The sequence below is a fragment of the Mycteria americana genome, chromosome 16, assembly GCF_035582795.1.
Source record: "Mycteria americana isolate JAX WOST 10 ecotype Jacksonville Zoo and Gardens chromosome 16, USCA_MyAme_1.0, whole genome shotgun sequence".
Lineage (NCBI taxonomy): Eukaryota > Metazoa > Chordata > Aves > Ciconiiformes > Ciconiidae > Mycteria > Mycteria americana.
In genome coordinates, this window is record NC_134380.1 from 14,292,722 (window position 1) to 14,317,553 (window position 24,832).

The 24,832-nt window shown below is 54.5% G+C and overlaps 2 protein-coding genes across 2 annotated transcripts; both read right to left on the reverse strand.

The window, feature by feature from the left end:
- Nucleotides 1–617: 617 nt before the first annotated feature.
- Nucleotides 618–10,268, reverse strand: P4HB (prolyl 4-hydroxylase subunit beta). Its single transcript, XM_075518543.1, has 11 exons — nucleotides 10,045–10,268; nucleotides 9,547–9,753; nucleotides 8,603–8,736; nucleotides 8,244–8,381; nucleotides 5,126–5,230; nucleotides 4,716–4,841; nucleotides 4,068–4,268; nucleotides 3,283–3,403; nucleotides 2,882–3,063; nucleotides 2,353–2,439; nucleotides 618–1,694 (listed from the first exon to the last, which is right to left on the reverse strand). Exons 1-11 carry the CDS (start codon nucleotides 10,211–10,213, stop codon nucleotides 1,608–1,610), a joined length of 1,557 nt encoding a protein of 518 aa, XP_075374658.1. The 5' UTR covers nucleotides 10,214–10,268; the 3' UTR covers nucleotides 618–1,607.
- Nucleotides 10,269–14,266: 3,998 nt separating this feature from the next.
- Nucleotides 14,267–24,692, reverse strand: ARHGDIA (Rho GDP dissociation inhibitor alpha). Its single transcript, XM_075519139.1, has 6 exons — nucleotides 24,556–24,692; nucleotides 17,858–18,067; nucleotides 17,382–17,465; nucleotides 16,693–16,769; nucleotides 16,450–16,513; nucleotides 14,267–15,986 (listed from the first exon to the last, which is right to left on the reverse strand). The coding sequence occupies exons 2-6, from the start codon at nucleotides 18,045–18,047 to the stop codon at nucleotides 15,787–15,789; spliced, it is 615 nt and encodes a 204-aa protein (XP_075375254.1). The 5' UTR covers nucleotides 18,048–18,067; nucleotides 24,556–24,692; the 3' UTR covers nucleotides 14,267–15,786.
- Nucleotides 24,693–24,832: the final 140 nt, after the last annotated feature.

Sequence of the window (24,832 nt, forward strand, 5' to 3'; positions counted from 1 at the left end):
TGTTCAGTGACAGGCACCAGTGGCCTCCAGAGTTGCCCTCTAGCTTCACCATGCCCTCGCATGTGACATTTATAGCATATTTTCTTACAAAAATATTTTCAGCAGTAAGTGACTGGTTTGGAAATAGCAATGTAGCTCACTGGATCATGTGAGCCTGACTAGCAGAGCTACAGGCAGCCCCTGGTTTCCCTGTAGGCAAATTCCTTGGTTAACTGCTCAAGAGCAATGAGGTCCTCTCACCTCAGGCCAGCTGGCAAGCAGAGCCGCCTATTCTCAGAGCCCAAGCCAATGTCCACTCACTGCTAACAGAGCTGTTAGCTGCCTGCACAAGCTGATTTAATCTGGACATGACATGGTCAGCTTGAAGTTCTTTTCCTTTATAGATTATGCAATACAAATTTCTTCAGGTTAAGGTACCAGAAGCCACCTGCAAAACCAGAAGCATTCAAGAAAGTGTAGTTTCTCTCAAAAAAGTGGTATTTAGTGCAAGTTTGAGAAAACTGACAAGCGCACACTATTTTGGCACAGTCCCTTAAGAATCACCCTAGAACTCTGATCCTCTTTCAGGTCAGGTTCAAATATATTCATTCTATATTCTGATAAAGACAAAGACAGAGTAGTATTAAAATCTCAACTTTATTTGGCCAACAAATTCAGTTCCAATGTTATTGTAGCGGAATGCTAAGAACCAGCCTGATGCAGCTCAGGCCTTTGAGGCACTCCCCTGTTCAAGTTCCTCCCCAAAACCCGGTAATTGCAAATGTCCTGTTTGATCTGTTTTATCAGGCCCTCCCACACCACCCACCTGGTCAACCCATTCAAAATAATGCATGGAAAGTGATTGCAAAACAGTCTTGCATTTGATCAAAAGGATGGCAACACAGCTAGCTCTTGTCTAAGCTGGTGAGCCAGCGATCACCTCCACCCTCAGAGCCTGCCACAGCCAGTGCACACAGTATTCCACCCTTCCAGGTGTTTGGAATAGTCATCTCCAAGTGTCTTAAAGCAGAGGGGAAAGGAAACATCTGGCCAGCGTGAAGAGAAGCAAGAGAAGCACCTTCATATACATCTTTCACACCAGGATGATGCCATCAGCCTACTGCCTCTTCCCCTACGTATACTGAAGGCTGACTCCAGGGAAGAACAGCTGAGACCATTAAGGACCCTGCCAGGTGCAGAAATCAACTATGAGCTTCAGTTTTAAAAGAAAAAAAAGGAAGAAAGCTTTCTTGGAAGATGTTAGTGGCAAGGCTCCAGAATGTTGGGCCACTGAACTCATGCTACCATTTCACAATCTGCTTCTACCCAGAAGAACAGAATACTTCAAACAAAAGCTGTGTACAAAAAAGTACATCACAATAAAAAAAACGAGCCCAGCTGGCTGGGCTGGCTACCTAGTGACAGATCCCTTCTCAAAAGCAAAAAGAAAGAAAAGATAGTCAAGTGTACAGACAAGTGAGGGTAAAGTGTTACTTTAAAAGCCAATCCCTGGATTTCCAGTCATTCGCCTTCTGCTTTAAATCTTAATGGGTTTCTGACTCACTGGGCTGCATAACAGCAGCCAATTTAGTGTCTGATTTTTTGGGTGATGTAGATCAGCCGCCTCTTTACAATTCATCCTTTTGGATTTTCTGCTCATCATCATCACCTTCCTCAAGGTCTGTTTCTTCATCTGTCTCCAGGTCCTCCAGGTCCTGTATAGGTTACAAAGACAGCTGCTGGTTTCCGGCACATTAGGCAGATCCAAAACCAAGCCCAGAACAGCATCTCTAATCCGTTCACTATTCTCTGCTGCCGTGTTAACAAAACATCCAGAGACTTCTACCAAGAGCTCTGAATTTGGGACATTATGGATTAGAAACCCATGGAAGCTGGTACCTGCACCTGTAACACCCTCCACCCTGGCAGGTGAGGAGCTTCCAACTAGATATACTGCATCTGTAATGTTCACCATACTGCTCAAGTCCCAGGTGCTGAGCAGGAGTTCAATAAAGAACAAGCCCTCCAAGTACTCCAGCAGTTTGCACAACCACCAGAGACAGCTTGTGCAAATTTAGAGGTTATAATATCAACAGTTCTCATGCATTTGTGTTTAAGCCTCCCAAGAACATTTATTTCACACCCGACTGAAGCGTTCTCAATAACAGGAGTCCATTACAGGCCAACAGCCAGCCAGGCTGCAACTGAACAGGTCACATTTTTATGATGCAGGCACTTTTGTTCACCAACAATATCCTTTCCTGCCACGCAACAACCCAGGATCTTATTTAGGAGCGAGGATTCGAGCACAGCACCAGATACGACCCATGCTCCATGTTCTGAAGGCCTAGAGTACTCATTAATATTACTCACATCATCAGCTGCTGCCCCATCCTGACCTCCGCTCTCCAAGAATTTTTTGAAGCCTTCTAGTGTCCTCTCCCCATTATAGTCAATTACCTACACAGGAAAAAACATCAAGATAATGGTTATGGGCACCTACAGAACCACACCCCTGGAGAGGAGAATTCTTTCTGAGCAACAGTTAACATGCCAAGCAAAAGGGAATTTAAAAATTCACCTTCACCCATACGAGACGAAGGAAAACAGCTCAGCCACTAGACTTCAGAGATCACTGCGAGGAAAGAATAGCCTGCAGATGAGCACACTGTCCTCCGCTATGCTCCTTCTTTTCCCCATTCCCACTTCCCACCCCCACCAAACTTTCCTACAGCCCAGCCCCCCACAAAGGGTCTCCGATGTCCTGTAGACTCAGTGTGTTCCATCCCTACCAAATGGAGAGCCCTCCCAAAGGCCTCGTCCAAAACAGAAGTCAAGCAGGCAACTAAGCATTAGTGCTCCCTCATTATGCCATCTGTATAAGGGCCAGCTGCCTTCTTACATTTCTGCCAGAGCCTGCAGGGAAGAACTTGAGTGTGGGGAAGCTGTGGATTTTCACTGCCTCTACTTCATTGGCTGTAGAATCCATCTTGGCAATGACAATGTTCTCATGGTCCCTGTAGGTCTCTCCCAGCTTGTCCCAGATAGGAGCCAGCTGCTTACAATGACCACACCAGGGGGCATCTGTTAATTAGAAAAACATAGCTGCACCACCAACCTAACGAGTTACCACCACCACTCCCCCTCAGCCCCCATGCCAGAGTTCACATACATCTTTTCAACCAAGGCACTCCCTTTGTGGCTTAGATTCTCCAAGATGCTTTCTCCCTAATCCTGGTCATGCAGTGTTTTGGCACTCCTTTCATACCAGTTACTTAGAATCAGCTGTTGAAAGATACTTACAGAACTCTACAAAAACATTCTTATTCTCATCAAAAGCAATTTCTTCAAAGTTCTTCCCAACTAGAACTTTGACAGGCTGCTTGTCCCAGTCTTCAGGAAGATCTTGACTCATCAGGTGGGGCTGGAATAAGAAGTGAAATTTGAGATACAATTTGCTAGACAGCTGCTTGGAATGTACATGCAATCACATCCTGGAAAACCCAAGATTAACCACCCCCCTCAGTGCCTCCATCATAGGTTGTGAGCAATCCGATGAATCAGTCACTTCCTCTTCTGCTTACAGAAAGTCTCCTTCCCACCCTGAGCAAGCGGGAATAACAGGTGCTCTTGTGCAGAGAGAACTGCAACTGAGCTCTGTAGGAAGGAAACACCGCTGACAGCATCATTCCCACAGGACTGAGTTTAGCTAAACAGTCACTACTGGAGTAAGTTGCATACAGCTACCTCCAGCAGATCAGAGCTGAAAGCTCTTTAAACTGTGCCACACAAGTTCACACCTTCCACAGATGGTTGGCAGAAAGAGCAACTGGATAAACAGCACAGTTACCCTAAGCAGCAGAAAGAGCAGGCTCTGATCCTACCCAGGTGCCAGTACAGAGCTTGCTTTCCTACAGTTTTCATGCCCCAGTAGTTTTGCCTTTCATTTCTCAGCAGAGCCCGCTAGATATTCTGTACATTAGTTGGAAGGATTTTCTCCAGATGACTCGCACAACTCCTCACAGGGAGCATTTTTTTATGCTTGCTTAGCCAGTAGGTTTACCACCAGCAGCATTTATCTCCATTACCTTGATCTTGCCCTCCAGGAACTTATTACAGAACTCTTTGATCTTGTCTGCTGTGAGGTCATCTGATTCAGGTTTGTATTTGGTCATTTCTTCCTCCAACGTGATCAGACGTACAGCTGGACATTCTTCTTTCTTTAGGCCAAAAAACTCTAAAATCCTCTGGTTGTCACTGTGGTCACTGTCTATGAAGATGAACAGGATCTTTGGAGGAAAAAGTCAAAGGCAGTATGGTGAAGACGAGTACCTCTTGGCTACCGATGCTTTACACACACTTGCAGGGGTAGTAGCTGAACTGGCCCCTCTTCCTTCTCCAAGCCCATTAGAGGGGACCCTGTCAGAGCACAAATGCTGGAGCCGCAACAGTTCAAGCAGCATGCACACAGACCTGGCACTGATGTTGATTAAGGCAGAGTCAGATTTACATCCGCGAGAAGGAAAGTCAGGAGTTAACTGCTATTCCTTCAACAGTTGTGCAAGTCAGTGTGTAAGCCAGTAAGTGACTCAGTCACCTATTATCAAGAGACACAGGTAGAGAGAGAGCTAGCTTTGAGTCCTCCTCCACAGCCGTTAAGTGGGTATAGACAGACAGTGCTACACTTCTCTGCAGGAGGTGGTCACTTAATTCATAATCCAAGAAATCCATCTCACCTTCCCTTTGAAGTTTCCAGCTGCACTCTTGAAGTTGTCCAGTTTCTCTTGATAGTCAGACACACTTTTTGGTAGGAACAGCAGAATATGAGTCTTGATCTCTCCTCCAAAGATTTTAGGAGCAGTCTGAGGAGTAGAAAATAAACTTTATTTCTGGAAGAGAGGTAAGTCAGTGTCAAGACCAGCTTGGCTCTGCTATTCTGACTAAACCACAGGAGCCTCCAATACTACAGGACTGCTCTGAACAGCAAGCTTATCCCTCCTTTCCCACATGTTCTTCAGACTTCTCCATAACCCCAAGCTAGCATCAGCTCCAAGATAAAACACAACCACACAACGCACAATTTAAGCTTTGTTATATTCATCCAGTAACTATGGGAAGAGGCCTTACCGAGTATCTAAAGACCTACCTGTTCAGTGAACTCTATGACCAGAGGCAATGCATTAGACTTGATGAAGTTCAGTAAATTATCTTTTGTGAGATCCCCTTCAAAGTTGTTACGGCCTTCATCAAACTGCAAAACACAAATATTCTTGCATTAGACACATCCATATCCCATACAAATCTCTTTCAAGAAATAAGATGCATTCACACCAGAGTCACTGCCCCAATGGATCTCAGCTGCACTTGTTCAGAGCAGACTTCTGTCTCTCAACAAGGTCACCACATGTTTGCATAAAGTCTGGATCAAGGTGTTCACCTTCCTGGCAAGCAAAGCCTTAAATCACCCCCCAGCACCCCAGCAGCAAAAGGTGAGCAGCAACAAGACAGCTTAGATCTTGGCATTGTTCTGCACGATCATGAAACGATTTGTGAAACAGGTCACCAAGAAGGATGTTTAACAGCTTTGTAGAAGGCAGACCAGTCAGAAGCTAGCAGAGCACAGGCAGCTTTCTGCTCTGCAGGAATTAGCAACATCAGAGCAGATGCACACACTTTACCAGACAGCACTATGAAAGAAGTCTGACGGCAAAGCCCACTAGGCACTGCAAGTAAATAGCAATTTACTCAGCTCTGCGGGGTTGTTTCAGTCTCTATTGTTAGAGGCGGCAGCACATGTTTAACACACACATCACACTAGAGGTGCCAGATCCCTTTTTATATTAGGACATCACCTGTATCCCTGACCAGGATTCTCAGAACCCTCTCTGGCAGCCTGGAAAGGGAACAGCTGTAGGGGACCATCAAGGTTAAAGAGAGGATGTGCAGGATAACACAGCAGTCCCATGGCAGGGCAATGCTCAAGTTACTGGCAGAAGCAAGAGAGTGGACTCGGATAACCTTCTGTTGGAGGAAGCATACCGGTCTCAGCTGAAAAGCTGAGCAAAACACTTTGCATTAAAAGTTAACTCCTTTGCCAATACTTTAAAGAGTACTCAACATCGCCTTAAGTGCCTTCAGAACAGTTGTTCGAGGGTCTTTGCAAGCCTGGACAACTCGCACAAAGAGTAAGATGAGAGTGAGTAGCCAACAAGCCCTCTCAGTTTAGACCCAACTAACTGCAGGAAGCTGAGCCAAAGTCCAAAACCATAACTGTTGGTAAAATAAACTATCTGGTTCTTACGCCCTGGTATGTGGTTAGCACTGGTGCTCCTTTTCACCTTGGTTTGGGGTGGACATATTTGAGAGCTCTCATGGCACTACCATGACACCACACCAAAACAGGAACAAGGAGGCAACGTTCACAGGCTGAAAGCCATCTCATCTTCTTCCTTCCACGTAGAGCAGAGCATTTCTGCAGCATCCCAGCCCTCTATTGCCTCATGAAGGGCCTTCCAGACCAAGGTTCCTCCCACTCCTAACACGCCTGACAGAGGAGCTGCCAGGTGCAGACCTGCTTTTCATTCCAGATGTACCCCAGTTGACTACACTTACAGAAAACAGCCTGAAAATTCCTTTACTGTTAAAGACTGGTCCTGCCATTGCCCCAGTTCTTCAGAAGCAGAGGAAACCATTAACAGAGCTCACGGGACTTAAGGGTTAGAGGATAGTACATCAAATCAACACAGGTTCATTCGACAGAGCGCTAAACATGAGAAAACATACAGGTAACTAAATAAAACCCAGGGTAATAACTTGTCAGTGCTGGAAGCCCTAGCTGTAACCTTGCCACTTCAAAGCAATCTCATATGTTGCCCTGCTTGGAGCCCAATGCTGCTACTCCCCGCAGCCCCAAAGAGATGGTCAATTTTAGAGGAGCATTTCTATTTGGACTTCAGTGTTTGCCAAAGGACACGAACAAAAGTTGAAAAAACCCCTAAACAGCTATTTCAGCCTAGCATTAACCATGAACAGAGCATACAGAAAGATCACATACAGAAAGCCATATCTGCGAGAAGAGCAAGATACAGGTAGTAAGTCAGCCAAGAACAAAATACTGCTCCCTTCACCCACCCCAACTTTTATAGTTGCAAAACCCTAGCATTTTGAACTCGTTAGCCAGATAATTTACTTGCACCCTCAGCCATGCTGATCTGAGGGACCTCTGACTGAGAAGTCTACAAGCTTTTAGCACCATAAAAATAACTACAATATCAGAGGTGTAGTAGAATAAAATATGCTATTTTAGCTGAACAAAGAAAGAATGAAATAAGAATTCATTCAACTCTTTAGCCTGTCTTAGGTCAAACTGGTCAGACCAATGACTGATTAGATCACAGATTTAGTAAGTCTGAACCCAAAGCAGCTTTCTGTCCTGCCTCGCCACACCCACGTGTGCAGTACCACCAAGTCTAAGGAACCTCTACTTGTCTTCTCAAACCTAGAATTTCATCCCGGTGACTTGGATTTTAGTAGTAAAAGGCATCAGTAAGTTTATTTCTGATTCCGTAGATGGCCAGCATCCCTCTCAACATAATCCAACTGCCCCAGCCTAGCCAGCTGGAACTGCAAATCCTCTTAGGAACTTTGCTGGAATCACTACACCACAGAACCCACAGAAGCACAAGAGACAGAACAACTCTTGGACACAGCCGTCAACTGACTGCAGCAGAGGTCAATACTGAATACATTTAAAAGCAACTTTGCTAAGCCACAGTCAAACACAGAGCATCAAGAACTTGGCTACCATTCTGTTTAAGACCTTCGAAGTTTGGGGAGGGGCACGGGGGGCCTCACTAGTTACAGCCATGAATATTTTGAAGATTGTGCTGACCATTACTGCACTGCAGCCAGTCTGAGAAACAGGGAAGCGAGTGAAGCAACAGCTCAGACCCAAAGCCCAGCAGATTCAGGAGGGCAGCACTGGGCCGGGAGACCGACGAGGCTGCCCTTCTGCCAACTGCAGGCCCCTCTGCAGCTGGCTGCGCCCTGCAAAGGGACCCAGGGCTCCGCCACCCTGCAAAGGGGCTGTGGGCTCTGCTCTTCTCCCCCGCAGGCTCTGAGGCTTGGAAACAGCCAGATCGACAGCACAGGATCTTTTGCTCTTTCGCCCAGGGCTGCCCTTATTTGAATCTGACTAATTAGAAAAAAGGTAGGAAGAGGTGGAAGACTCAAGCATGGTGCTCACGCTTTGCATCAACCAGTACCTTCTTGAAGAGGACCACACCATCCTTGCTAAGCTGGTACTTGGTGAAGACATCGGCACTGGAGGAAATCCCAAAAGGAATGTCATCCACGGCTTCTGCTGCCAGCAAGAACTCCTTTGCAGCCTCTGACGTCAAATCCTGGAGGATAAAGAAAGGTGTCTCACAGGGGACACATCAAACTGAAGCATAAACATCCCAGGGCTTACCAGCCAGAGAACTGGAAGATCAAGTAAGGCAGGACAGCAAGTGTTTCACAACTTACAGAGAGCCTTCCCCAGCTGTCAGGTCCCCATGGGGCAGAAAGCAGGGAAGGCTCTAGGCATACACAAGAGCTTCTCAAACGGAAGCACAAACTCTACCTTAAAGAAACCAATCACAACCACTTCACTGGAATCCACTAACGTCTCTGCTGCAGCAGCATCTGTCAGGGTAGCTGCAGCCGGGCCAGTGCGTTTCTTCAGCCAGCTGACAATATCATCTGCTTCTCTGCCAGCTACAACAGAAAGATAAGAACACTGATTCACTTTTCCCCTTGACTAAGTTTAAGAACACAAAACCCCTAAGCTTTGAGATAGACTGTTCAGCAGCTGGCCAAGAGGTCAGGAATAATCGAGATATTGTTTACGCAACTCTTTTCCTTTCACTCCTAGTGTAATTAAGCTAATCCCTAATTGTTAAGTCAAGGTACAAGGGGCTCCCAGGAATCCATTCTTCTCTTCCTTCTAGCCCAAGCACATTCTTAAACTTTGACCAGCAACACAGTACTTCTCCAAGATGCTGGTATTTTTCACACAAATGAAATTATCCTGCACTTTTCTTTTCAAAATCAGCAGTCTGGATGTTACCCTCAGCATCCAGCACAATGTAGCTTGATTTAGCTGAATTCTGCTTGTCTCCATCTTCCTCACACCTCTGCCTTACATCTCACCTTTGTCCCTTTACCCAGCCGCCCAAGCATTTTTTCAATTCTGGGTGCTACATTGCTCGAATGAAGTCAAGCCAAGCAACAAGTCAAGCCTGGATTGCTTTGCTTTCCCACACAAAAACAACACCATCTGCCTTAGCTCAGATGAGGGATTCCCCCAGCTTTAGGTGAGAAAGCCTGTTAAAGGCAGACTCACTCCTCAACACCCACCCAGAGCCCTCCCGCTGCCCCCCCCACGCTCCCCTCCCTGGGCTGCTGTCACAGTGGACCTTGTCCAGCCGCACCAGCAGACGCAGGAGCACGGGACCGGGTGCACGGACCCGCCGCCACGTCGCTGCCCTCTGCACCCGGGCAGCGGGGCCGGCTGCCCCGGCTCACCTGTGTACTCCTTGGGAGCAGCCTTGTCGCCGTTCCTGAAGAACTTGATGGTGGGGTAGCCGCGCACGCCGAACTGCTGCGCCAGCTCCGACTCCTCCGTGGCGTCCACCTTGGCCAGCCGGATCTCCGAGCCCTCGGCCTTCAGCTTCGCCGCCGCCTTCGCGTACTCGGGCGCCAGCGCTTTGCAGTGCCCGCACCACGGGGCGTCTGCGGGACGGGGCGTCAGCGCCGGCCGGAGCACCCCGCTCCCGCCCGCGACCCGCCGGGGCTCAGGGCAGAACCCCCGCCCTGGCAGCCCCGCCCGGCGCCGCGGCGGCCTCCCGGCCGAGCCCCGACTGAGCCCCCCCCCCGCCCCCGGCCAGGGGAGCCCGGTCCCTCAGAGCCTCCTCCTCCCCCCCCCCCCGGCCCCTCGGTCCTCCCGGCCCCACCCTCGACCCCCGGGGCCGCCGCCCGCCCGCCCCTCCCGGCCCGGCCCTGCCCCAGCCCCGCCGCGCTCACAGAACTCGACGAGCAGGTAGCGGTGCGCCGCCAGCGCCTGCTCGAAGGAGGCGGCGCGCAGCACCAGGACTCCGTCCTCCTCCTCCGGGGCCGCGGCGGAGTCGCCGGCGCGGGCGGGCGGTGGCAGCAGGAGGCAGAGCAGCGCCACGATCGCGCGGAGCCCCGCCATGGCGCTGATGGCGGCGGGTCGGGACGGGCCGGGCCGGGCGTGCGGCCGCGGCGCCGCCTCCGCTTATAAACCCGCCTCCCCCGGCCGCCGCCGCGCCCCATTGGCCGCGCCGTGCCGCGCCGCCGCCGCCCGCCATTGGCCCGGGCCGCCGCCCGGGCCGCCGCGCGGCTCCTATTCGCCGGCGGTCTGGGCACGCCCTCCGCCCGCCGCCGCGGGTTGGCCGCTGGCCTCGCTCCCCTCCCGCGGGCCGCCATTGGCCCCTTTCCCCGCTGCGTCGGCCGCGATTGGTCAGCGCCGCCGCCTCGCGCGGCCGCCTGCCCTCGAACGTGGCACTCGGGCGGCCCGGGCGGGCGGGCACTGCGCGTGCGCGCGGCGAGGCGCGCGTGGTGGATCCTGACTGGGCCGCGGCCGCCGCCCTTTGACCCGGCCCGGAAGGGAAAGGCGCCCTCCTGGCGCCGCCGGCGGAGAGGCCGCGGGGCACGTGACGCTGCGGGCACGCCCCGGCGCGCGAGGCCGCCGGGCGGGGGTCGGGGCCGTCGCGGCGGTCGCGGCGGCGGATGGGCCCGGGAGGGCCGGCCCCGGCCCCGCGGACACCGGCCGGCGTCAGGGCCGGCCCAGGCCCGCGCCGCGGGAGCGCGCAGCCGCTCGGCGTCTGGGCTGCCGCGCTGCCCGGTGCCCGCCCCCCCCCCCCCCCCGGGCCGGGCCCCCGTCGGGCGTCCGGCACCGCTGCGGTCGGGGAAGCCCCGTGTCGTTCTGCTGCAGCCTCGCCGGCCCCGGCGATAGACCGTGGGGAACGGGGGGAGCGCGGCGCAGCGTTCGGGTCCCGCCGGAGGCTGGCGGTGGCTCTCGGCCTCAGCGCACGCTTCCCCTGACAGAGCGGGCGGCTCCGCGATGGCGTGCTCGAGGCAGGGCACGGGGCGCACCTCGCCCCCCAGGACCGAGCCGGAGCCCCTCACGAGAAGGCTCTAGTTCGGAGCGCGTAGTTCTGCACAGCGTCTGCTAAGGGACCCGCGAGAAACGAGCCTCGTGGCCGTGGCAGGGGAAAGTCCCATGGCGCGACTCTTCCTGCTTTGCTCTGGCATCTCCGGACGCGGCACGAGAACCGGCCCTCGGGTCCTGGTTACTCCCAGAGCTCGGCTGGGGAAGGAGAGCCCCTGCGCCGCCGGGCAGAAAGCAGCCGGCCTTCGGCTGCGGTGTTTGCCCTGCCAGCGCCGGGATATCGCCGGGGTTGCTACGGGCACCTCCTGCCCCCGCAGGCTGCCCGGCTGATAAGTGCTGGAGCGGGGACAGGCTCCGTCCAGGCTCCCCGGCCGCGCCCTGCTGATTTGCCAGCTCGGTGGCTGCCTGCAAAGTAAAGCTGCTGCTCTTTGCTCTCCTCCTGCTTCCCCTTGCAGGGGCTGGGCCCAGTGCCCAGGCCAGCGGCGTTCAGAGCGAGGTGCCCCGCCAGTTCTCCGCAGGTAACCTGGTCGCTCTGTGAGTGCTGTGAGGAGCAGTTGTCTGTGCAGGAGCTTTGGCTGGGTGCGGGACCGATGCCTTTCTTGGGCCTAGAAAGAGTCCAGTGAGATTTTAGATGGCGAAGCTGCACTGAGCAAAGCAGCAAGTGCGCAGCGTCCGCTGCCCGGCCACCGCTGCTCAGGGCTGCGCAGGCACAGGCACGTCGGGCTGCCAGGGTGGGGAACCGGCTGCTGCCAGAACAAGATCCTGCATTCATGCTCAGCCACCTTGAAGCCCGTCTGGTTCCACAGGCAAGGCAGCACCTGGGAGCCGTTGCCCTGAGCGCACCCGGCTCGTTGCCCTGCCAGAGGGGCTCTGCAGCGACGCTCTCTGCTGAAGGGGCCAGACCCTGCATCGAGGCAGTTCCTGCCAGAAAACTCTCGCCTGACACGCTGGCAGAGGCAGGCTTAGCCAGCGGCCGAGGCGGAGTGGCACGTCCGCTGCCAGCAGGTTTCTGGGGCTCGCGGTGGCGAGCTGTGTTACCACGTCGCCACACGTCAGCGGAGGCAGTGGGCCACCGGTACGTGTGCTCAGCGGCTCTGGCATGGCCGGCAATGCTCACTGACGCCTTGCAGGTGCTGGAACTCTCGTTCTCGTTTTTGGTGCTGGCTGGGGATCCCACCACTGTTGAGTGCAGCGTCCCTGCGGCTGCCTTCCGGCACCCCACGAACGGAATGCAGTTCTCTTGTTTTCTTTAAATCCCTTTAAATATCCCTGCGCTGCAACGTCTGCTAGAGGAAAGCCGCACAGGCAGGGCACCGCCTGCCCTCTATGGCAGCGTGTCTCCTCTGATGTCTTGCTCCCTGCTGGGGCTGTCAGCTGGGGCAGTGTGTCATTTGACTTCCACACCTACCAGCCGCTGGCACAGCAGGTCCAGGCCCACAAGCGGGGCTCTCACGCACTGCAAGACGTTAATTCACCGGTTCTCCCCTTTCCCTCGGCCTCGGTTCTCCCAGGCTGCCTTTTGACAGACACAGGTGAAAGCTGCCGCGCTCGTGGAGCTGCAGTTCTGCTGCTTCGAGGCAGCTGCTGCGTCAGACGGAGCTGCTGCAGCACAAACAGCCGCCTGACCAGAAAAGCAGCCCGGACCGCTCTTACGCAAGCTCCGACCCAAGGTTTATGAGGTGCATCTCCCGGAAGGGGCTGAGGCTTTTGCTTGGAAGCCACAAGTAGTGAGAATCGTCTGGCCCACCCAGCCACCGTGTCCTGCCCGGCCCATGACCAGAGCCGTGCATTCCTTGGGCTGCTCGTGCCTGTGCGGGGCAGGGATCCTGCAGCAGGGACCACGTTCCAGAGAGAACACGGGCAGTGGATCGCCACTGTAGCCCCTCAGTCCCCGGAGTTACAGCGGGTCGCAGCCGTCCCGCGTACCCCTCCCCAGGCATCCCACCATCGCGCGAATGATCTAACAGAAACACCAACGTCCAGAGTTTGGAAAGACTTGCCAAAGAGCTGGAGATTGCATCAGACAGGATCTCACCCTGACACTAACTGCCCACAGAGCGGCTGTTGGGGGCCAGCACAAGGAGGGCCTTTGTTCACTTTATCGGCACATCTGGGCTCGCTCTAACTGACACGATGGAGGGTGACGCCTGCTCCCAGCGCCTGCTCTTGCGCTGCCTTTCACGTCCCCGCGCCGCAGGGAGGGCTGCAGGGCCACGCGGCTGGGCAGGGCTTGCAGCAGGGAGCAGCGCAAGCGAAGCGCGCCTTCTGGAGCGGGCGCTGGCCGCACGCCTGCTCCGCACCGGGGCGCGCAGGCGGCTCCTGCCCGGCTGAGGGTGCTTCATTTCAGCCCTTGCGCTTTCTTGCAGTTTCTGAGTCGCGTTGTTTCCTTTAGCGGCGGCATCTGGGAAGCACGGCAGCTTTCCTGGGACCCAGAAGAAAGGGGGCTCAATGCTGTTAGCTCAGCAGGTTCCCTCTTGTGTTCAGAGTTCTTGGTTACCGTTGTGAGTCTTTCAGACCAGGAGCAGGGCCGAGCCATCTCCCCTACAGCTTCTCTAGCGCTGTAGATTCTGTAAAGAGCTTTTCCTGGCTACACTTTTCTTATCCTTAACACAAACATGCCACATGCTCTGTAAACATCCGCAGGCTTTTATCACACATTGCCTCTCCTGGATTCTGTTCTCCCTCCGATCGCCTCCCTCATTCTTCTGACTGCGCAGGAATTTCACTTCGTGCTTGCAGAACAGGCACAGCGCAGGCAGGCCAAGGCCCAGAACCCACCTGCTCCTCAGCTCCCCCGACTTTCCTACCTCAGACACCCACCGATTTCACTTCCCCATGCCCGTCTCATCCCTCACACTGCAGGCCACGCAGAACAGAGCGAACAGCAGGGATAGATCTTGAAGACAAACACTGCGACGGGGGCCTCTTGCCTCTTCTCCCCTGGCAAGGACCATCCCAGATCCCCCATTTCATAGCTCGGCAAGCCCAGGGACTCTGGTCTTCTCCCACCCCAGGTGTTTGCAGAAATCCCCTGTGGAGCACAAGTTCTGCCACTTCCTGCCAAAGACCCAGAACCAGGAAGTTCCAGAACAGAACCAGAACGGACAGCAGACAGTCAGTTCAAAGATTTTATTTAACTGTCATAAAAGGAGAAGCAGACGATGATTCCAAACCTGTTAACCCGGGTCTAGGATTTACAGACAATATGCACCAAATCAAATTAACAAAAATCTCTCTAGGGGCAGGGCAAGGGAGAGTTAGAGGCAAAGACGTAGCTACGAGAAAGCCACATGTACTTGGTCCCAGTTCTAATACGACCTCAACGTGGTAGGATCCAAATAAGAGGGCTGTGGAGCTGGAACGTGCCTGCCCAGCCCTCAGGGGTTCGCAGGCCCCAGAGGGCTCCTTCGCCCTGAGCGCCGTGTCAGCGCAGCCCCGGGTGGCAGGCTGGCGTGCTGCGGGGTCTGCTACGGGCACGGGGGGGAGTCGAGTGTCAAGGCAATAAATACTGACAGGCCAGGCACAGATTTTAAAGGCAGAACAGATACATAAGGCATTAACCGCTTCTGAATACTTGTCCGTTGCAAGCTCTTTGTTGATCACATCAGGAGAGCAGCTGCAGAAACAGACTAGTCCATCCTCAGCCCAAAACAGCCAGGAGGGCAGGTGCTGCCCTGGAATTTCAGTGCTTTGCAGCTACCTTGGCTGCAACGAGAAGTGTGAGGTGATGGCAACACTGGTGACTCCTGCACCCACCTGCCTTGCAACCCCCTCTATGCCTCGGAGGCGCTGAGGCTGCCAGAGAGTTCGGAGCTCTATGCAAACAGGGCCAGGGGTCCTGCCAGGCCAGCTCTCTGGGCACCGGGAGGGGCGGCCAGGCGTCACCCAGGATGTCACACTACCCTCCCCTCTGGAGATGTCCCGTCTCGGGTGAAGAACGGACCAGCAGCAAAGCGGGAAGTTGTGAATCTTTCCTAATAACCCATGAGGGGCGCGACCAAGATGAGTGCCATGCCAACAAACAGGGGAAGGGTGGGTGGCATTTAAAAAGTGTAACAAGGGGAGGGCCCCCTCCCTAGAGGATACATGTTACACATTAAGGCATCATGGTTACAGGGAACATCCACAAATGAAGCTGCCAGCGTTCCCAGGACACCGACTGGGTGGAAGGGGCAGGCCGGACATGATTTTAGCCAACAAACGGATTCAATAGCTGCCTGGCATCAAAGTTCTTCAGCTACTTGGAGGCAGTAGCTACCCTGAGCTGCGCACAGGAAAGCCAAGCACAGGATCCTACACAGAACATAGGAGTCTCTCCCCTTCAGCACCTACCCTGTAAAGGAAGGTGAGAAGCAGCAAAGGGCCTGGCGAGGGAGCAAGCGCTCCCACCTCTGTGCTGGGACAGCACAGCCCTGGGACGGGCAGCTGGAGATCAGATGCAGACAGCACGGTTTGGTCGATGCACTCAGCGATTCTCTGGGGAGGGGGCACATTACAAAACTGAGCTCTCTGGTCAAATTATAACGGGGGGTGAAAGGTAAGAGGGTTCCAATGTCAGCACTTTGGTACAGGGGGGGATTTCTACGGTAGCCACTGTCTGATTCACACTCTCTGGGGTTTGGCCTTGGGAAGGGCTAGTCCTTCCAATCCTTCTTGATGGTCAGGTTCCACTCCCAGGACAGGTGGTCAGTCTTATCATCATCTGTGAACTTGGATTTGATGTTGTAGCTGCCCCGGGCCAGCATGCCCTTCGGGGCTTCTTCCATGGGGGTCAGAAACTCGTACTCCTCCGCTCGGGGGCCGTAGCTCCCAACCATGTATTCAGTCTTGTCAACTAGAAGGAGAAAAAGAGGTGTGTGGAGGCTGTTTAAGAGCCTCCCCTGCATTTGGGGCAAGGCTAAAGCAAATGAAAGGTCTGTTACTGCTACAACAATCCACCAAGGAGCTGTGAGAACAAGAACGTCACCCACATTAACAGCTCCGTTCACTCCAGGAACGGCTCCTCCCGCAAGGAGCGATCCCCCCACGCTAGCACCGCTGTCAGCAGTGACCTGTTCACTGCCGCGCTCCAGCGGAGATTACACATCAAGCCCAGAGGTGCAGGTGCAGCCAGGACCGCGGGCTGCCACCCTGCAGCAGACCCAGAAGCCTTCCCACGTCGGCACAGACATGACTGAAGACTGTCTCCTCCCATTATGAGCTGCTGGGGCACCAGCGGGCAAGCCCCCATCCACCGCAGTGGAAAGAGAAGAAAGCCCTCACACAAAGCAGCACTCGAGTCACAGAGAAGCACTTACTTTTCACACCTTTCCGGAACGTGTGCTGGATATACTTCAACCCTGACACAATCTCCCTGTTAACCTGCAGAGAGACAAGCAAGGACTGTAGAGGACATCTCCTAGACACACTGCCCACCCCACCCACAGTAGGAAACAATTTCCTCCATCACACCACTTTTTGGGGCTCAGGCACTCCCTGTGCTGGGATTGCAGCAGTCTGGTGTTCCACTTGTTCTTCAGTTTTCAGATCTGAATTCTTACCCTAAAGGAGATTTTTATCCGGTATTCCACACCCTCCTTCAACACAAACGCTTGCTTCTTGTAGCTCTCCAGGTCACCTACAAAAAAGGGAGAGGGCTGCTCAGAGTCCCTTTGTATTGTGCTCTGGGGCAAATTTAAGTTGCAAGAGGTGATCAGGACAGTATCTGCAGCAGCAGGGGGTGACCCTTACTGCCTGGACAGCACGCAGTTCATCCTTTCATTTTTGCATGGCAGGACCCTCCTCGCTACGCTGCCCACGCTACCTGAGGCGGGCAAGCGATGCCCTGTGAAAGGACGCTGCAGCACGGCAATGCAGTTAATTCAAGAATGTGCCTTTGTAGACATTTGCTCCCAGGCCGTCACCATCTCGAAGCTGCCGTTAGTGTCGCTGCACAGGCTGGAGGACAGCTGGCTCCCCCGCCTGGCAGCTCACACCTCTACAAAACGAGGGCTGGCAAGGGAGTGGAAGCAGAAAGGCCTTCTGCTGTGACGGGGGACACAGGCGCCGGGCTCAGAGTACCGAACCCTCCGGCGGCCCAGGCACCTTACTCTGCATCCAGCACAGGGGCGTTTCTGACATAGAAGGGCTTGTCCACCATGCCAGCAGCGCTCCTGCGGGGCCTTCTGCCAGGCTCCACACCAAGCCAGCTTTGACCTGGGAGAAGGGCTGGAACTCCTTCCTAGCTCACCTGTCAGGTCCAACTCCAGAGGGCCAGGAGCAGTAGCGCAGACCAAAGTCAGTTTGGTCACCACCACATTTGGAGCATTGGGATCTAAAGGACAAGCAAAAAGGCTGTTAAACACCCATCCCTAATACCAACCAACACAACTCCTTTTCCTTCCAGGGCACTTCTTGAAAGAGCAAGAACAACATCCCCCTCGGTGAAGGCCTGGGCTCCCCGCTGCGTTAGGCCCAGTCCACAGTCTCCCCAAGACCATCCCCCTCTAAAGGCAGAGTGGACCCCTCACTCCCTGTGCCTTATTCCAAGGGCCAGAGGTCAGCATCGGGGGAGCGCAGATGCATGCCTTTATGCTCCCGGCTGTGCTCGTGCCGAAGCGCAAAGAGCTGGGAGGAGAACAGCTCCCGGACAGGAGCAGGGATGAGGCCGGAGGTGAGCGATGGAGCTCCGGCTCGAGCGAGGCATAGCCATGTGCTAGGGCTCACCTGCAGTCACAGTGACGGCACCGAGCAGTGCCTCCTTGTACTTGCGCAGGCTCTCATCATCCTTGTCAAGCTCCTGGATCTCCTGGATGCTCTTCTGGGCAGGTGGCTTATAGTTGACGGAATGTTCGTCCTCCTCATTTTCAGCTGCAATCTGGGCCAGCTGCTCTGCCGTCGGCTCCTGCTCTGCCATCCTCACACAGGCGAGTTACACTGAAGTAGGGAGGAGAAGTGTAACTGCACCTACCTACTCCACCAGCACGGGCTCCTCCCCAGCAGCGCAGCCTGGCAGCACCAACCAGGCTTCCCCAGAACTGCTCCGCCGAGACTCCACAGGCTCCCTCTCCCACTTGGGCCCTTCACGGGCTGTCCCCAGGGGGCCTTCAGAGGACACAACCCTGCCAAGTGCCCATACCCCGCAGCCCCTGCGGACTCCTCCAGTAGGCCAGGTCCCCTATTCAGCCCATGGAGGCCCACGCCAGAGGGTAGGAAAAATTCAACCTCAGTGCTTTACTCATGAGCTGGAACAGGTAAGTAGCCCAAGCCATAGAGAAAACGCTCTTGTCCACAAGAACAACTGGGTGAGGCTTTCACTCATAATAAACCCGAGCCCAGAATAAACCCAGTTCAGTTTTGCTCTCTACAACGCACGAGTCCAGCTAAGAATAGGCCTCTGCCCCACCACTGGCACAAATGCCAGGAGCCTCTGCTGCAATCTGGAGCTCACAGTTTGTAACTCAATCAGATCAGTCTGCTCTGCGCCGGGTGCTGGGTGCCTCAGAGGAGTGGAATGAGTCACCTGGTTCAGCTGACCTCATCCTCGGGCCTCTTCAAAGATCTGTGTCACACACGGCCAGTGAAACAGATAATGGATTAAAAACATGTGCAGAGTTTGGCTCGGCTGTCCAAGACTCTAACCAGGAAACACCCAGCTGCACACTGAGGGCTGGTGACAGGCGATGCCAACACCCTGTTAAAAACCTCGGTAAAAGCCAGTGACATCCTCAGTAATTCCTGATGTTCCACAGGGCGCACTGTCCTAAGGGTCATCCTATGGCAAATATCAGCTTGGACTCTCTAAAGACTCGAAAAACTTTCAGTGACAGCTTTTGAAAGGCTTTTTGTACAAGCAAAATCTTTCACAAATGATGTACTGATGGATCCAGGTGTTTCTGTCATTACCTGGCATTCCCGCATCCTGTTCAATATTCCTGCCTGGAGCCCTGCGCTAGCACACACGACTCACAACAGACTGCGGAACTGCATTCGCTGCTCTGGCATCTAGTTTCCAAACAAATCAAGAACTACAACATGTGCTACTAATACAACAAAAACACACAATGTACTTAAATACAGGCTTAATTATGATCTCATGCACCTAAAGCTTCTCCTACAGGTTACACTAAATAAGCTAACCACCATCCATTCTTTTCGTCTTTGAGCTAACTGACATAATAGCGCACAGTTCAGTTACTCCATTTCTACCCAATGTGCCACCCAGAGGGGGAAGACAGACCTCAGCGCTGACAGTAATCACACAGAGTTTACAGAGCACCTTTTATAGCGATGCAAGGCAGGTTCTGCAGATGCCGGAGCCAGTCTGACTCCGTGTCCAGTTCAAGCCTGGCAATGGCTGTAACAGCAGAACCGTGGAGGTGCCGCCTGGGCTTCCCTAATATTTTTAGCCATAAATCTTATGAACGTTTGTTGGGGAGCAAGGCAAAGGAGACAGATTAGACACAGAAAGTGGAATTTTGCACATCTCCACCAGAAGAGAAGACTACAGCAGACCTATCGGCAAACACGCAGAGGAGAGAGAAAAGGAAAGGGGGAGGGAGAACCGGTGACCAGCCCACCCGCCAGGATCCCCGGGTGAGGCGCCAGCACCGAGGCGGAGCTGCAGCCAGGGCCCCGGTGGGGACCCGCTCCTTGCCCACTGTCAAACCTGAGAGCAGACTTGCTGACTTGTCCTGGGCTGGCAGTGCTTCCCCAGAGAGGCTGGCACGACTCTTGGCGTGTCCGGGGGGTAGGAGACTTCCAGTGGATGCAGCTGGTGTTTCTGGGTATTAAAGCTTGACTAAGATTTATCACCAGACAAAGGTGGGGAGACGATGTGACACTTTGGGGTTATTACAAGGGCTTTGGCCTTGCGTGGCACAAGCGTGTCTGTGTAGGGGAGCTTTTCCCATTGTACCTTTGCACTTACAACTCCCAACGACTGCTGGTACTGACCCCTACACTTTACAACAAACAGCTGGCCCTTCTGCATGGCATTCTCCAGCATTCTGGCACTGAATATCGTGGAAATTTGTATTCAAAAGGCCATTTAATCTCATGTCATATATGAACAACTGTTTAGATTTCACTCTCGTATCTCCGTATCAAACCAGTCACTTCCTTTGTGCTCCTGTCCAAAAAAGCCTCTAGCCTCGAAGACTCCCAGAAGCACTGAGCAAACACTCACTCAAACACCCGTTCTGCTGCTTGATCCCCTTATTGCAGTCCTTCATCTCACCTCCAGGCTAGATTTCACCTCCCAAGCACTACAGGTCATTCTCTCTCTGTACGCTTGAAGAACTTCTGGACCTTCCTCCTAAGACACCTGCAGCTTTCAGGAAATGGAAGTGACAGACTTTCAGTGAGAGCTTTAAAGAACTCAAGTCCCAAGTCACTGACTTCTGTTGACTCCCACCTGCAATTGAGCCCTCTTTGAAAGCATGAATATAATAAACAGACACACACAGCAGACGATCCACCAGTATCCACATGCGTATCCCCGACAGTGCTGGGTCCCTTTCCGCAGCATTAGTGTCCACAGGTGTACACTACCTTCCAATTTTCAGACCAATCAGAGACAAAACTTCTACCAAATGGCCTGATCAGCACCTGCAAGCAACAGGCCACAGGAGCCATCAGACAGCCTCTCCTCGAACAACCAAAGCTCGCCAAAGCCAGCACTGCACACACGGCAAAGGATCAGTACCGCAAGGTGAACAGAGCAGCGCCAACCACGGTGCAGCTCCCGACAGCAGGGTCAGGTCAGGAAGATCGTTGCGCTCCGCACAGGAACAGCCTTAGCGTTAAACAGTACCGATTTCTAGCAGCTGAAATAGCAGCCAATTTCCAGGATTGGGTATCCTATCCTGATCAGTTAAGAAATACATTAGTTTGGTCTCACCTGTCGATAACCAAGCTCCAGATGTAACCAGATGGGGCAACAGTTTCCACCCACACATCACCAGCACCCAGTCTTCATCAGCTCCATTAGGGTAACCCCTCCCAGAAACAGGTATTTAGCAACAACCATGCCATGGAGGGCACAGGAAAAGAAAAAACAAAACCTAACAACCGAAAAAACAAATCCCCAGCTCTTGGGTTGCATTCCTGTGCCTCTAGCCTTAATCCTGCAATCCGGAGCTAAAGGTACAATCACGCACACCACCACACGGATTAATCAAGAACCACCCCAGTCCTCACAGGATCTCTAAAACGATGGAAGCCCATCAGAGACAGAAAACGGCTCTTCAGACCAGCACAAGGCACCACTGCAACCAGCAGCTCAGGCCAGGCCAGGGTCCGGCTCTCTGAGGTAGCCCTGGAGAAATATCGCTTCACCTCTTCCAACAGGCTTCCCCAGGAGCAGCAGTCAGAACAACATCTCCGACCAGGCTGCGCCAAAGCCGCTGCTGCAGCGCTCCCGAGAGGAGCAGGCTCCTGCGCCCCGGCCGGACGCGAGGGTCGAGAGGCACCCTGCGACACAGCCAGCAGGGGCAGGGCTGCAGGGGCAGAGCGCCGCGTCTTATCACCGTGGGTCACTGCGCCTCGGCTACTTCTCCAACACGCAGCCAGAGAGGAAGGAGACTCCTAATTGCATCAAAACTTTTATGAGGGCCTCTACCTCGCCCTTCAGGCTTCTCGGACGAAGCATTTATTACAGCTCAGGATTAGTAAACCAGAGCTTTTCCAGGTGTGTGGGAGACCAGCCATCACGCTGCCAGACAAAGCAAAGCCAAGGGACTCAATCGCATGTGAACTGCCAGGAGAGAACTGCACTCGCATATCCCATCTGCACCATGCTGAGACCTCCGGCAAGCACGCGCCGACACGCAGAAGAGAGGGGACCTGCAACACAGTCCTTCAAAGGGCTCCGCTCCTTACTGAAGGACTTCCCGCTACGCTGCTGATCTGCAGCCGGGCATGGGTGCCTTACAGGGGCTCAACACCTCAAACCTCGGGTATCGCTCTGAGGCATTTGGAAGGAAATTCCTCTTCAGCTCCTTTTGACACTCAAGAGGTGCTCAGGTGCCCTGCTCAGCACCTCCACATGGCGGCTCTCTGGCTCTTAAGACTCAGCCGAGTCGCAGAATGCTGGAGCTGGTGCCTCCGCGGCTCCTGGGAGGCCTGCTGCTCCACAAGACAGCACAGACCTGCTGTCAACTCTGCCACGGCTGGCAGGGAATGGGACTCCCAGCCCACACTCAGCCTGAAAGCAGATTACAGGAGGTAGGCTCCTCAGCCGTGGAGAGATGTCTAGGGAAACAGCCCTGGGCTCTTCTCAGATCCTTGCATATCACAGAAGCCTGCAGAAGACAGCAGGAGGCTGAATCGCTTCCCACCTGGGAATTCACACTCAGCTGCCTTCACTGCTTCCTCAAGTCAGCAGTTTTGCCTGGATTCTCAGCATTTTTTGCACAGGACCGAGGAGCTAGCAGCAGTGAATGCAAGAGCCCCACCTTCTGCCAGACAGAAAAACTGCTAGGAACATAACCCTGTTTGTTTTCAGGCGGATAGCGGTAAAAGCGACTTCTTCATACCCTGGGATCAAGATCCCACGGCACTAGTGAAACCAGAGTTAGTCAGAGTCTCTTCAGATGAGCTAATTGGCTTCAGACGTCCATCAGGCCACAGCGCAGCCGTGGACCCGCAGCAGTGCCAATTCGAGCGGTCCCCACCCTTCCTTTTTCCCCCGTGGCGCAAGGGAAAGCTTGTACAGCCACACGGCAAACTCAGTTGGAATTTGACCCAGTTAATAACCATTTCTGCAAGACTATTTTCCAGCCAGATCAGTTCGCTGATCCGGTTCGCTCTGCAGCTACAAACGCTGCTGTGCTGTAAGGACACGGAGCCAGAACTGCTTAAACCAGCTCAAGCTGCGCTGCTGCTCCACATGTACATGGCAGCTTGGGAGGCTGGATCAGAAATAAACCGGGCTCGGATGGTTCCCAGGGCAGCGGCAGGGGAGGGGGGACATCAGCGCAAAGGAAGAACTGGTGACTCAGTGACGCTTCCCGAGGCCAAGCGCTGCCTTCCGACACCACCCGGGAATTTGGAGGCAAGGAGACGTCCAGATAATGCTGCTGTGCCAGTTGCTTTGTAAGAGCGTCCCAGAGAACTCTCATCTCGCCTGATCCCCACCACTGGCTCACAGCTCTAGGGATGAAGGACTCTGGAAACAGTCTGCCGCCTTCCAGGGACTCGGCAGTTTGGAGAGGTAGGATTTTTTTTTTTTTTTGCTCGTGACATAACCCTGGACTGCAGTTCACCTACCAGGCATTAACTGTCTAGAGCAAAACCGAAGGTGTGAGCAGACAGTTCCATGCGCTCACAGCTTCAGAAGTTTAAAAAACCCTTGCACTCCTACACCCAGGATGCAAACCAGTTACATAGGTAAATGGGCTGCAGTCTGGCTGCAACCACCGTCCGTGCGGTGACCCCGGTGCTGCAGCTGCAGATGCCACCAAGAGTGTGACCCATCCGTGCAAATCGCCACTCGTCCCCGCAGGGCAACGCCACAATGAAACCATCCCTGCTCAGCAGCTACGGGACAAGAACACCCGCACTGGAAGAATGCTTGGACAACCAGAGCAACAAAGCACTCTGGACTAGACCCGAAATCCTCAAGGCAACAGTTTGGCTGCTGAGCGTGACCGGGAGTTCTTGTTTTAAGAAAAGGAAGTTACAACTTTCAGACTTGTTGCAAAGAGCCTACGGAGCCAGGGAAGACACTGCCATCCTTCCGGCAGGGCTGTAAAGGAAGGAGGAGAACCTATACCTCCTGCGGGAGCCAAACCACAGTCTTCACGCACGTTGCCCCACCTGCTTTAAAATGCACCCTGCCTACAGCATTAAGGGGGATAAAACGGTCTCTTTAACTACTCTAACGCGGAAGGAAATCGACCCTGAGGAAGTTGCTTCCAAGTTCCTCATTTCGTAACTAGAAACCGTTTATGGAAAACCCGAGACAAACGAGAGCGCTTGCACTTCCCAACGCCCCGGAAAGTGAAAGGGCCCAGCGTTCTCCTCCACCGCCCCCCGCGGCCCAGGCAGCGGGAGAAACCCGAGGGGAGGGCTCGGAGCAGCCCCGGCTCCTCCGGGGAGCACGAGCCGACCCGAGCCGTCCGTATTTCGCCCTAACTGCGGGCCCCGTGTCCCGAGAGCTCCGCTCCGCTCCGGAACGGCCCCCGCCGGGGGCGGCGGCTTTCTCCGGCCCTCAGAAGGTCGTGCAAGGGCACTCGGGGCCCCGCTCCCGCACCCCGGCTGCGCCCCGGCCCTTCCCGCGGCCCGCGGCGCGGCCAGGCCCGGCCCCAGCAGGGCGGAGGCGCGGCCCCGCGGCCTGAACCCCCCCCACCCGGGCCTCACCGCCCCCAGGGATCCGCCCGCCGCCGCGGCCCGGTCCCCGCCGCTCCCCCGCCCCGCCCTACCGGCCCTGCTCGCTCTCCGCGCTGCGGTGACAACGCCGCCGGGATCCGCCCAGCCGCCCGCGCACCCCCGCACTTCCGGGACACGCCCGTCACTTCCCGTTATAGAAGGCCGAGTCCCGCGCCTCACTTCCGGCCGCGACCCGGCGCGCTGATTGGCCCAGGGGATACGCGCGCGATGGCGGGACGGACGATAGAGTCGGGCTGAGGGGCAGAGCGCCGCGGGGCGGGGCGGGGCGCGGCGCGGGAAGGCGCGGGAAGGCGCGCGCGGGCGGGGCGG